At 42.6% G+C, this 13,827-nt stretch overlaps 2 protein-coding genes across 2 annotated transcripts; both read left to right on the top strand.

The window, feature by feature from the left end:
- Window positions 1-506: 506 nt before the first annotated feature.
- Window positions 507-2,151, top strand: LOC109631994 (transmembrane protein 158). The gene has a single exon (XM_020091083.2). The coding sequence runs from the start codon at window positions 1,292-1,294 to the stop codon at window positions 2,009-2,011; it is 720 nt and encodes a 239-aa protein (XP_019946642.1). The 5' UTR covers window positions 507-1,291; the 3' UTR covers window positions 2,012-2,151.
- A 2,471-nt stretch (window positions 2,152-4,622) lies between these two features.
- Window positions 4,623-12,454, top strand: LOC109631975 (CUB domain-containing protein 1-like). The gene is made up of 9 exons (XM_020091060.2): window positions 4,623-4,928; window positions 5,981-6,190; window positions 6,296-6,658; window positions 6,742-7,110; window positions 8,572-8,763; window positions 9,486-9,857; window positions 9,938-10,294; window positions 10,701-10,788; window positions 11,191-12,454. Exons 1-9 carry the CDS (start codon window positions 4,859-4,861, stop codon window positions 11,633-11,635), a joined length of 2,466 nt encoding a protein of 821 aa, XP_019946619.2. The 5' UTR covers window positions 4,623-4,858; the 3' UTR covers window positions 11,636-12,454.
- Window positions 12,455-13,827: the final 1,373 nt, after the last annotated feature.

Genomic DNA, 13,827 nt, shown 5'->3' with positions numbered 1-13,827 from the left:
GTTGTTCGGCTATTATTTTTCTTTATCTTTGAGTATTCGCACCAGTTGTTTTTAGTTGTCATGTATGTTTTAGTTATCTCCATGCATGTGTAAAGTGCCTTTGTTTGTGTCTGTGCATGTAATTCTGTGTAATGTCTATTTGATATTTTACTGGTGCAGACAAAAACTAGCCTGTATGGCTAAATCAGGCACATTTACATGTTGGACTCAAGTTAATTCATGTGAATTATCAATTTAAAAAAAATAAAGATACTTTTCTGCTCAAGGGGGTGGGGGTTATTGGATTCATTATCTTAAAACCATGAATGTCTGTACAAACTTCTGCAGTGATCCTCCAATAGATTTTAGAATATTTCAGGCCCAACCAAAGTGGTGGACTGACTGGCTGATATTGTTGTACAAATGGTTATTTAATTTAGTGTTTCCAATATTATTTTCAGCACCACTGACTTCGACTTCTTTAATCAAACAACATAGATAAGATAAATAACATTCCCAGCTTCCCTGACAAATCTTTATTGATGGCAGTTCACAGAAGGTTTTTAAAACAGAATCTATGGTTCATAGTTTTTGTAAAAACTGTGCAAAAATATGTACATTTTAAAAAAAGGTCTTGGAGGATTTCTCTTTAATGTCTTTTTAAAGAGAAATATCTTTCAATTTTTATCGTCTAACATTATGAATTCTTGATTTATGTCTAGTCTTGGCTCTGACTCAATGGTTTGGTCAGGTCGGTGCCACAAGTGGACCTGAATAGTGTGCCACTGCCACATGTCTCATCCTGGGAGACAGGTGAGAGCTCAGACATGGTCCTCCTATCTTTTAAACTTGGATTGTTGATTGAAGAAGGTATAGCCTACTGTATGTGAACCACTTTTGTCCCTGCGCACTGGAGGGTCTCTCCTCACCGCCCATGTGTTTGGAGCTCAGCTCACACCTGAAGAGACAGAGGAGCTGGGAGCTGTGATGATGAAGCTCTGCGCACGGAGCTACTCATCCTGCCTCTCTCCTGGAAAAGCCACAGCACGGCACATTTATTTATTTGGAGACCAAGTCAGGAGGAGAGCCTCCAGCGGGAGGGGGGCTGGGATGCGCGCATGCATGTGACAAGCTTTCCACCTTTCCATTTGTGCCAGTCGGGCTGGGTTTTGAATCCCTCTATCTGGACCTGCAGCTTTTTAAAAACCACCGGAGTGAGTGGCATCTCCAAGCATTGCGCGCCTCGTCCGTCCGTCCGTCGTCCGCGGATAGTCTCAGAGACCATGCGAGCAGGAGAGACGCGCCCTGTGCCATGCTGAACAACTCCCCGACCCTGCTGCTGGCTCTGACCGCAGTGGCCGGACTCCTCCAGCGATGCCAGGGCTGGAGCGACGAGGACCTGCTCCTGCCGCCCATCAACTCCTCCAACAGGTTCCTGGCCAACCTGGAGGTGGACGTGCGCTTCTCCAAGAGGAGCGTGGAGGAGAACGACGCCTCCCCTGACGCCGCCGCCGCCGCCGCCTCGTCCCCGCTGCAGAGCCTGTCCCAGTGCAACGTGAGCGTCCAGCGGCTGCTGCCCACCTCGCTGGTGGCCAGCTGGGACAGCAGCTTCGGCTTCCAGTGTGACGTGCTCCTCTACACCACCAACAACCACGGCAGGGCGTTCTTCTCCGCCTCCTTCAACAGGGCCATCTCGCCCGTCGTCGTCGAGCACCTCGGGGTCACCGGGGGTCAGCAGGAGCTGAGGCTGTGCGTGGGCTGCGGGATGTCCCGGTACCGGCAGTTCGGTCAGGGCCGGTCGCGGGGCCAGCAAAGCGGGGACCAGGTCGCTTTCTGCTGCGTGGATTTCAGCCTCGACGAGCTGAAGGGGGACAAAAGTTGGAGGCTGAACAGAAAACCCATCGAGTCGACACTTGTGGCTTGTTTCATGACTCTGGTGATCATCGTGTGGAGTGTTGCTGCTCTCATATGGCCGGTGCCCATCATTGCAGGATTTCTGCCCAACGGCATGGAGCAAAGGAGACCCAGATAATTGAACTGATCTTTATATTGATTATAGCCTGTGCTGCCTATACTATAATTGTAGCCATTCAACTCTTCACACTCTTGGAGGTTTCTGGGAACTTTTTTTGATGAGATGCTTTCTTGTGGGTGTTCTTTACTAAACCTCCTCCTCTTTAGGACAACCAAGGTAATGTATGAAGACTTACACTAGCCAATAGTAATCTATACTGGGACCAATACCAATGTGTTTTGTATACCCTTGTAGGCCTTCCTATAGATTCTGTCAGCTGTGCAAACTTTTTCTCCTTAAACTGTGTTTGTATAGTTTTTAATCTTTGTAGAAAAGTTTTTGCCTTATGCCATGTGAAGGACTTTTGCACTGAAAACTGAACTCTAACATGTGCCATCACATTATATATAATATATATTCAACCTATAGTCATGTTAAGAGTAAGTGTGATAGTTTTTATTTCCAATACATTATGAAACATCGATGTTGTTTCTGACTGACATAGACAGAGGTTCAATATTTATATTGTTAGATTTCTAATGTCAAGTTCAGTTGTGCTTATTTGTAGGCTATTCATGTTTAAATTAAAATAAAATTGATTATAGGGTATAATTCAGATTCTCTCTGACCTGTTTGTCTGTAGTCTAAATCAATTTACTTCTCAGTGATTATAGGTTAGTTCAGTTACAGGAAAACTGAGCAAACTCAATGATGAAAGTGATAATAATAATAATAATAATTCACAAATTGCCTCCATTTTTAAGGTTAATGTATGGAATTATTGTCAGTTAACTCTACTTTAATAAATGAGTGTCACTTTATGGCTGAACAGGGCAGCATCTTCTTGTTAACGCTGGTTCAGGTTGTTTATACATTGTTGTTGAATCTACATCCATTCATAAAAGCTCATATTGTAAATCTAAAACATTTGAATTTGAGTCATTGAGGTCACCTCTGGCTCCCCTCCCCTTGTTCTTATGGTCACTGTAAAGTAGTGAGTCTTCAGACAATCACTCCCTATCCGTAACAAATGCTTGTTTTATCAATGAAACAGGATTGTGTTCCTGTTTCTTTGCTGTTCAAGGTTTGACTACACACAACCTGCCCTCATGTGAAAGTGGGAGAACTGGTAGGCTACAGCAATGTAAAGTGCAGGGACCAGTGCAGACAAGCCAGAGACTTTATCCGCCTGATCTAACAACAACACTACTGGCGTCGTCCTGAGCTGACAGACATGTGACGGTGGCAAACTCCGAGTGAAGCTTTCACATTAATATTGTGGGCACAAAGCAGTCAGAGATGTTTATCTGGTAGAAAACAGATTAGTTAACAGGTCACCGATCATGGAGAAAATAACAGGCTATATCATCCGTAACATTAAAACAGGTAATTGCTTCAGTGCTTCAGTGTTGTGGCTGATCAGTGCATTTTTTTTAAAGATTTTATTTTGGTTACAAAGACAACCAGACAGAAGATTGACTGAGAGATAGAAGGAAAATCAACATTACACATTAAAAGGCTGCTTGTTGTGCAGAGTATATTCATAAGTGCTGTGTGTTATATCTCAAACACTAAAACACATTTCATTAATAAGCTGAAAGAGTCACTCAGTCCTCCCTGGCCTCACCCACATGAGGAATGGGTCCTGAATAGAGGACATTTCTTGAGTTGAGCTGGTTTTCAAAAATGTTAGTGTTTTCCTCTGTATGATCAAGATCATATCAGCCATCCAATTCATCAAAGGAAAGGTGATTATTCCTGTCCCTCAGAATTAGTCTTTTGGCGATCATCCCCAGTGTAAAGAAGTTATTCAAGTCAAGTCAGATTTATTTATAAAGCAAGTTGAAAACAACAGGAAATGAGCCAAAGTGCTTTACAAACATGGCAAAGGAAAAACAATACAAGTGTGGGTAAAAAGAAAGTAAAACCAATATTGCGAAAGGAAGATGCAACAAAAGACACACAGGATAAACGTAAATGAGATAATAAGAGAGACTGCAGCCGAATCATAAGACAGAATCAGGCTGAATTCAGGGGCAGGAGACTATTCCAGAGCTATATAAAATAATTTAGTATAGTGGAAATTATTCAACTATGAGTTCACGACAAGTACGTATTATATAATAGGTCTAAATCTGCTATTTGCAAATAACTGCTTTGTTTAGAGATGAGAATACATTTTAGTTCAGTGTTAAGGTTTAAAGAAAGCAGTCATATAACAGATGTCGCAGATTTAGGGCTATTATATAAAAAGGTTTCAACATGACTCACACCTGAATAATTTATAGTATAGAAATAAAACACTTGTTTCCTTTATAGAGATCTAGGCCTGAAAATTAAAACACGTAAATGAGTCAGTGTTGTGGTAAAATCTCAAAAAAGAAATGTTTTATTTATAAAAAAAAGGAGATTCATGTGGGAGCTCATTTTAAAACCTTATATAATCATGTAATAACTGAACAAAATAATGATTATCAACTCTTTTATTTTTGTATTACAGTATGTATTATGGCTGTTTTCTTTTTTTAAGCATGAATGAACTGTACCTGTCAAAATGGCTGACGTGGCCACACCTTGACATAACCTGGTGTTTAAACACAGCCTGCAGGCTGGTGACACACACACACACACACAGAGAGAGAGAGAGACACACACACGCACACACAAGACAGAGAGCGAGAGAGAGAGAGAGAGAGAGACATAAGGAAGTGGAGTTACGTTGACTGAGTCTCGACGTCTTGGGGCCTGATCTCTGCGCAACAGAACCACAGGAAAATGTTGCGCACTCTGGACAAGAGGCGCTGACAATGTGCGCTGATTTCCCCGCAGGATCCTCAGAGTTGTAGAGTTTTGCTGTGGGACAGCATGTCCACACTCACGATCACAGAGTGTCTGCTCCTTCTATTCTTCACAGGCATCGTCACCACTGTGTCAGGTAAGTCTCAGCTTCATTATTAACCAGTAGAGCAGATACAGTGTGGAAGCTGCTGTTTGAATACTGCTGTTCAGAACAATATCAATAATTGATTATCCCTCAGATTAAAGGATAACTCTATAGGGCAACATGGATCACTTATAAAACATGTCATGAGAAACTTGTGTCATTGTGCTGTTTACTGTTGATATGGTTTCTGAGTTCAATGAGTCGCCAATATCAGGATAAGACAGAACAGACAGCAGTGTCCTATCGTTGTGTTGTTGGAAGTGACTGGCCTGTGTTCTCCTTTGTTCAACAAAATCCAACAATCCTCCTCCATAGAGCCAATGAATCTGATGTGTCACAGGGTCAGATGACAGGTTGTTGTCCACTCCAGGAATATATATTTATATATAGAGAGAGATAGATAGATAGATATAGAGATAGATATAGATATAGATTGATAGATAGATCTATAGAAAGAGCATGGTGAAGCAGGACATGACAGTCAATTCAGGCAGCAGCATTTCTTGCTGTAGTGTGCTAACATGTCTCTGTTTGCTCAGCGCAGGTCTGGTTAGTCACAGAAGGAGCGGAGCCAAACTGTCCAGCCCATCTCTCAGCTGGTTTAGTCATACTGACTAAAAGCAAACTAGAATAGCATCCAGTAGAGCGCATACCTCCAACAGGGCCTGACAGACCCCTTAGATTCAGTCAAGCTGCACCAAATCTGACACCATACCCTTCACCTGACAGATTATTTTCATCTAGATTGAATTGTTGGGGAAAATGTCAAAAACGTCCTAGAAGATGAAAAAATCCTAGATCCACACCAAACTTTGGTTCTTCCCTGACCCACATCTTTCAGTGTGATCATGTAATCCGTCCAGTAGTTTTTGTGTAATCCTGCTGACAAACACAGATGAAAACATATCCTCCTTGGTGGAGGTAAATATGTCTTTATCTGGTTTTTAGTTGGACCAAAGTGATTATTTTACTGTGACGTTTCTCATCTTTCTTGAGGGCTGGACATCTGCTGTTTTAATCGCATTAAAATGTCTTTTATCCAGGGCTCCAAAAGCTGACCATCACCCCTGACCGAGGCACCACCTTCAACATCACCAGTACCCAGGTCAAAGGTTGTAAGGTGTGCACGGGGGCAGGACGGTCCAGAAGATGTGATGCATCTCTGCTGTTAAAAGACAACACTCCTGTGTCAGTGGAGTTTGAGTGCACCAGACCTCAAGATGCGTTAAGGGTCGAAATTAGCCGCAGTATAGGTAAGAGCGTCTGTCTGAAGGAAAGTAAGATGTGATATTTGAAATGTCATCTCATAAAGTAAGCATGACTGTCTGGGTTTATTTACTGTAAAATTCTTTCTTCAGAATGTACTACAAAGACGTGCACTGGCCACATCATCCAGGCCAACTACGGATCACTTCCACTATTGGATTTCAACCGCAAGTTCACTTGGAACCTGAAGGCAGCGTCGCCAAAAGCATTAAAAATAGACTTCGGCGGCAGAGGTCTGATACAGATTAATCCGTCCGAGAGCTGTCCGGACAGACACAGCTACTCCCTCCAGGCCCTCCAGACTACAGGGAGCGTGGCCGTAGGGAAATACTGCAGAGCGGGCGTTATCAGCAGCGCTCAGATACTGAATCTGGGAAGCTTTTCTCTGGAGGTCCCAGGAGGGCAGAAGCTGCAAAATGTCCAGTTTGATGTGTCTGTCGGGGAGGAAATCAAATGTGAGTTGGTTAAAAACAACTTCGCTCTTGTGTGTCTTTCAATTGTTTTATTCGACAGTTTAATTTCCTTGTTTCTCTCCCAGCCCTCTCCAAAATTTCTCTGAAGTTACCAAAGGGGACCTCATCCTCCGTGCTGCTCTCTCCAAACTACCCGGACAGCTTTCCTGACGACGATGTGATGGAGTGGTACTTTCACGTCCCGGATCAACACAAGACGGCCATTAGGTTCTTTAACCTCACACAGCCCAGTTGTCTGAAGAAGGAGACGGCGGTGGAGTACCACAACAAAGGGAGAGGGGCGCAGGTGCAGAGTCTGAACGATCCCCATGTGGAAGAGACAGGGGGGGACTTCTCCATGACACTGAGGAACTGTGAGATGGACAGAAGACGAGCTGGTTCTCCTGGACTCAGCCTAAAAGTCCAGGTGTCCACTTCAAGTGCAAGATCATCAGGTTTGTACCTCATCGGAAGTTTATCATGTTTTTTTTAATCTTTGGTGGTTTTGTTATAACCTTTTAAATATTTGACATTTTGATTCACTTTCTAAGCTCCAGCCACCACAGACCCATGTTAGACACTGGTAGAAACTAGTTGTTGAACACAGTGAATCATTTATTAGCTAAAGAAACAGATAAACCTTGTAGGAGTTTGTTGAAACCAAAAGTGGCTCTAAAAGGAAAGTAATTGTTGAACTTGGATTCATCAGATAGCCAGAAACTTGATGAATGAGATATCAACAAGATGATAATATGTCATTGTTGTGCTCACCTCTTAAACTGGGCTTATAACTTATTTTTTACTCCCTGCTGGTGTCCCAAAATTATCAAATATCGCTGATTTGAAGTATTATTGTTACTTCAATACTGTATTGTACTTCGAGTATAAGTTAACATCATTTTGTTTGGTCAATCTCCAGTATATGCCTGGAAGTTTTTCAGAGTTTGCCTTTCACACGAAGGATGCTGCGATAGGAAAATGTCTGGGACATTCAGACGAAGGGTGGTGTCTGGGTAGAGCAGCAGGAGGCAGGACACGACTTATTTTATAGCACATCAGCACTGGCGTTTGCCCTGATCAACCTCAAATCCTGTTGTCTTGTCAAATTGACATCTTCGTCTGTGTCTTGGACATCCTCTGGACATTTTACTAGTGCGCTGGCAGAAAAATGTCTGGAACAGCTGACTCAGATGTTTGAGTTCCTCAATACAGAAACTCTGGAACATTTCAGGAAGCTATCAGGAGTTTAGTGCACATCGTATATCGACAAGTGTAGCCCACTGTTTTATGTTACATTCTATGAGTTGGTCTGGTCAGTGCCAAGTTATTTAATTCATAAAGACTTGGAATATAGAAAAGAAAGTAAATCTCAATGTGGTTAAAGCTGCAAATGTTGGAATCGTGACAGAAAATGTTTGTGTGGATCGCCTGTTTGATTTCCCAGTTTATAAATGAAGGCAGTTCTGTCTTTAGGGTTCCTTGAGCAACACGCAGTTGTGTTGTGGAGGTTTTACCTTGAATCATATCTCCTCTGCATGTTGTAGCAGGTATCTTTTTTTTTTCGTTTTCTGATCTTGTTTCAACACAGCTGCTGTTTAGTTAGTCAGAGGTGTTACAGCATTTTCACAATTTTTGTCTTTGACACATGATGAGTACTGACATAGAGTGGGCCTCATGATCTGTATCTGAGTCCTCAGTCACCTCTGGAGAGTTCTTAGATTGCCTCACTAGTGCTGAGTCATGAATGACTGGGACGGCGGAACATTACCTGACTTCACTTCCTTGTGATAGGGGGAATCCTGTCCTGCTTCTTTCTCTCAAATCAAAATTTCAAATTCCAGGTCGATGAGGTTGCGATGACTAATGATTTCAACAGAACTAACACTCACGTCTCTTTTGTGCTGTTTCCTCTGTAGTTTTGTGCAAAGTGGACCTGAGCAAAGCAGAGGGCCTCTTTCTTTACATTGAGAAGTTGAGACCGACTTCTGCCTGTGAGATGAAAATCAACTCCGTGACCAATGACAAGATCACGGTCAAGTCAAACAGTGAGCTGTCGTTCCAGGACTGCGCCCCTGAGGACGTACAGGTCACCGCCATGAAAGTTATAGGTAAATCCAGGTGTGAGGATTAAACAGGTGAACGATCTATACTGGGATAAATTGTTCATATTATAAAGATTCAATTCTATCCTTCATCTGTTGATATGGTATCAAAAGTGACTTTAAAAAGTGTGATTTTCTAATTATTCTCAATAATGTTACTTTTTGAAAATTGTATAATGTATATACTTTGGTATAATTATGTACTTTTTTCAGTCTCAAACTTTATTCAGTGACTGACATATAGACCATATAGGCCATGTTTACGCAGAGTCAACCGTTTGGGTTGTTTCTACATCATCAACATATATTTGAAAAGGTTAACACCTTCTAATCAAAGGTGGGCAGCCCCCACTCCCCATTAGCGAACTGGGAGAGCCGTGCTCATTTTCAAATCTGTGCTGAAGCTTTTTTAGCCACCACGTCGTCTACCATTCAGAGACAACCTTTCAGGCGTATCAGCCCCATCTCCCTGCACTGGCATTTCAGCCAAAAGAGTGAAATTACACTTTTAACGTGCACTTTTACTTTTTTGGTTTAGTCCACCTCCCACGCATTAACAAGGAGGAGACAGGATCTTCGGCTTCACTTTTGAGGGGCCATCATGTTGTCAATATTTACATGCAGTCCATGGCTTACACCAAGTAGTTGTTATTAAAAATAGACAGACAGAATTTCTGTCTTTTTATAAGCTCTTATCCTCTTTATTTAAATGACTGTTATCTTGTCAGGATGTCGTCAACTCCGAGACTGTCCAACGACTGCAGTGCGCCTCTCGTTGCCTTCGCTGCCAAACTGCCTCCCCGCCCCTGTGAGCAGCGTGACCTGGCATCTCCGTCCCCCCACTAACGGCACCGTGGAGCTGACCTCCCCTGCCGGCCCCCTCAGACAGTCCCTGCCTGGGCACCCATGCAACGACAGCCTCATCATCAAAGTGGCCGAAGACGACGGCACCAATATCGGACACTTCTGTCCTCAGGGATCCATACAGAAGATCCAGATCCACACCAACATGTCTGTCACTGCGTCCAGCATGGGGAGGCAGGCACTGAAGACATGTTACAGGAACGTGCTGGACGCCTCTTTTAAAGAGGAGATAGCAGGTCATTTAACAGCTTCAGTTCAACTGAATACATTTAAACATTTCAATTATATTAAATATTCTTTTCTAACTCACTTTCAGAAAGATACATCTTCACTGTATCTTTGAAGAGAAACACCACCGTCCTCTTGGCCACTCCAGGTTGGCCGATGGGAATGAAGTCTTACGCCACTGTCTCCTGGATCGTCTCCGTGCCACCGAAGATGGAGGCGCACCTGATGTTTGCTAACCTCAGCCAGCCCAAGTGCAGCAACCACCACACGAACATCAAGGTGCAAATGTCCGGCTGCCGTGAGGAGGTGTACAGCCGCAGGGAAGACGAGGAGGCTGAGCAAGAGATCGTCGTCTCTGAGAACTTCTATCTCAACATGTCCAACTGCCAGCCTGAGAGAAATAGCTTCAGCGTCATCACCAAGATCACACTGCAGGAGTCCAAGAGTAAGAGCAGATGTTGAAGGATTATTTACTGTACAACAACTCTCACTTTCTCTTCTTTTTTTGTTTATACAGTAATTTACTAGAGAACTTCTTTTATTGTTCAGTTTGAAAGTCGGGACTGAAAAAGAAATCAAATGTATAAATCAAGGAAAACACAACAATTAGTTCCTTTAAATATCTTGAAACTGAAGTCTTGCATACGGTTCACATCATTGTTTTACTTGTGGGACTTTCAGCATGAAATATTTCCCATAAGACGTAATATTGGATCGGGATACAGAGACGGATACATTTACACACTCAAAATTCAAAACACAAAAACTAAATTTACTGCATGAAATCCGACTAAATGGGGAGATTTAATCTGTGGCACAAAGTGTTAATGGAAGATCTGATCTGTTTTTAGACCTTCTGCTGACCATCATCCTGAGTGTGGTGGCTGCTCTCTTGGTCATTTTCATCATTGTGCTGGTAGTCGTTTGTGTGGTGATTAGGTAAGTGCGTCTGCTCCATGTTTTGAGTTTTCTGATTTTTGTCTTTAGAAACAATCTGTTGCGCTAATGCCTCACAGCTAGAAGTTTCCTGGGATAAATCCCCGTTTGGAGGGGATCTTGTGGAATTTGCATGTTCTTCCCATTTCCACTTTTCTCCAGGTTTTCTGGCTTCAGTCCAAAGATGTGCAGATTGTGGTTAGGTTAACTGGACACTTTAAATTCAGTGTTTCTGTGAGTTTGAGAGGTTATCACTGTATGTCGGCCCTTTCATTGCGACCTGTCCAGGGGGAACCCCGCCTCTCGCCCAATGTCAGCAGGAACAGGCTCCACCCCGCTGATGGTAACAAGAGATGCTGTACATGTCTCTAAAACGCTCATCTTCTTGTTGCTTCTGCCAAACAGGAAGAAGAAGAAGCTGCTGAATCATCAGGTTTCCATCTACAATCCTAATGGCACCGTCTTCCTGCCCGGACACAACAACTTCCCCAAATCGCGTGAAGACAACGAGTCCCATGTGTACGCCTCCATTGAGGAAACTCTGGTCTACACACACCTGCTGAGAAAGGGAATGGAGATCGGTGTCTACGGAGAGACCGACACGTACCGGCCCTCTGCCGGACACACAGACTCTCAAAAGCCGCTGGTCTCCAAAACCCCCAGTGCCGATGGCACGGAAACCGGGGTTTATCAGCCATTCTTGTACCCATCTAACCATGGTCCTCCACTTCCCAACAGACCTCCGAGCCAACAGCTGGTGGACAATGAGATTTACCGGAGTGCAGACTTGAGAGAGGGGGAGCGCTCTCCGAGTCTGGGGCCAAGGCTGGAGCCGGAGGGAGAAAGCTGAGGAGGAGATTGGATTCTGCTTTTCGTTTTCACTCTTGAACATTTGACATATTCATTCCCTGGCACCTGTGTGATTACCTGCAGTTCAGCCCTGAAAGGAGCTCTGTTTTCTAAGCGTAGTTTTGCACCACAGCCAGGCACACCAAATAACGCTGTTCAAACCTGCAGGCCGCTGTTACCTTTTATTTTCAATGAAGACACATTTGTTTAGAAAGTATCAATCACCACCTTTTCCCCACTGTAAAATGCTGTTTTCCTTTGAGGAGATGAATGTTATCATTTTTAGATATTGTACATATGTCGTTTTGTAAATATTATGGATGTTTGTACAGGGCTGATCCTGTGTGCTGTTCACACGCTTAGTTTTTAAATTTTTATCTGAGTATCGAGGAGGACTCCACTGCTGCTGCTGCAATAAATTGCACTTTGTAGCATCATCTGAAGCTGACGGCCTGATGATGGCCTGTGTTGCAGGTGATTGCAACAGCAGTGAATGTGCACGGAGTCCTCTCTGTGTGTTTTTTATCACAGCTACTCCGCCTGCTGCCGAGGCTTCTAGTAATCACTACACTGTGCTACACTATTACAGTTTAGGATTTTAGAGTTGTTTTCACAGGATTTAGTAAAAAATGTTGCTTTTTTGTTTGACTACTCTCAAGGAAATGTCAAGACTGAAGACATGATCCTTTTTCTTTTAGTTTTCGTCCTGTGCATCATGGTGACTGAGAATCAGTAGAATTAAATTTTTCTCTGTCAAGGACCATGGGCCCATTCTGCTGGACTGCAGCGGCATGGAATAAAAAGCCTTGTACACACTCAAGTGCTTCGTCAGTGTGTGTTTTGGCCGACCAAACTTTCCTATTCATTACAGGTACCATTTAAAAGATAGACAGTTCAAGAGCTGTAATTTAACATGAGTGTGGTGAGCGGTCAGGACCTCTTCACCTGTTGTGAAGATATGAGTCACTGGTTCTGTGAGTTAATACAATCTGATGTTTGTCATTTGTAGATTCCAGAAACTCAATACTTCTCACAGAGCTGGATGATACGGCCAAAGATTATATCAAGATAAAATCATTTCACATCAGTTGATGAATTATCACGATAAATATCCCATTATTTCTTTTTGCTAGTGAGTGAAGGTTGTGGTTCTAAAAACCTTATGAGCAGAGAGTGCTGTATGAGCATTGCATTGATATATGTTTAACGCTTGTTATATTGCTGTTGATCAAAATTATATTCGGATACATGATAGTTTATTGTTTCTAAGCATTAATGTCACATTTGAGGTCAACTGTGGTTCAGACAAAAGAAAATGGTTTTAGTGAAGTTGCCTCCTGCAGTTCCAGCAGAGGGAGACAAAGTTCGAAGTTGGAAAAACTGTTTCTGTTTAAGAACCAAGTAAAGTTTGACCATAAATACCATTCTGTTGAAGGGACTGACTGAGTCAGTGTGGGTCAGGTGTCAGTGTTACCTGCATTTATCTCTCTGTCGCTACAAAGACGTGAACATACTCTCCCCACACACTCATGTTTATGTGGGTGTGTGGGTGACTTCACTCGAGGAGTCAGCAACAAATACAGAAACTGGGGTTTTCATGATGAATAAAGTGAGTGGGTGCAGAGACAATGAGGCTCATCAGGTAGGAACTCTCCTGCACAGATGTTTTTAGAAGTGTGTGAGTGAGGAACTTCCAGATTCAAGTGTAAATTTTTTGTGGAAACTGTTTTAATTAGAAGGCATGATTACCTTCCTTATGAGCAATTTGTTTGGATTTACAAACTGTGGTAATACCCATCACACATCTTCCACTGTTGACTCAATTCACCCGCATACACTTGACTTTAATGTAAAATGGAAGTAGTGTTCTAAAACACGTCAGTCATATAAATGAACTTGAAATAGGAACCAGTCTTTCCTCAGATCTTATAACCTTTATTGATATTGTTATATTTCAGAGGGTGGAAAAGATAAATACTCTTTATGAATCACTTGTACTCAGAGTTTTTGAATTAATACTTTTGCATTTCACTGTTTAACTGCATTGGTCTTCCAGAATACAGTTACTGGGTAAACGAAAACAAACTAAAACCAAGAATTGTTCATTTATTAGCTGCAGTTCCCATGTTGCTTTTTTTAGTGAGCTGTTACACAATGAACAATAATGTCTACTGAATTTTTTTACTCAAGCAG

Source organism: Paralichthys olivaceus, chromosome 13 (assembly GCF_024713975.1).
Source record: "Paralichthys olivaceus isolate ysfri-2021 chromosome 13, ASM2471397v2, whole genome shotgun sequence".
Lineage (NCBI taxonomy): Eukaryota > Metazoa > Chordata > Actinopteri > Pleuronectiformes > Paralichthyidae > Paralichthys > Paralichthys olivaceus.
The sequence above is the reverse complement of the archived record's forward strand: the minus strand, read 5'-3'. Positions and strand labels throughout refer to the sequence as shown.

What these genes read in the sequence shown, in the direction of transcription:
- LOC109631994 (XM_020091083.2), top strand. Translation starts at nt 1,292, where the DNA reads ATGCTGAACAACTCCCCGACCCTGCTGCTGGCTCTGACCGCAGTGGCC.
- LOC109631975 (XM_020091060.2), top strand. Translation starts at nt 4,859, where the DNA reads ATGTCCACACTCACGATCACAGAGTGTCTGCTCCTTCTATTCTTCACA. An exon ending in TTTTAAAGAGGAGATAGCAG is followed by an intron (nt 9,858 to 9,937) that starts GTCATTTAACAG and finishes ACTCACTTTCAG; the next exon opens with AAAGATACATCTTCACTGTA. An exon ending in GTCGTTTGTGTGGTGATTAG is followed by an intron (nt 10,789 to 11,190) that starts GTAAGTGCGTCT and finishes TCTGCCAAACAG; the next exon opens with GAAGAAGAAGAAGCTGCTGA.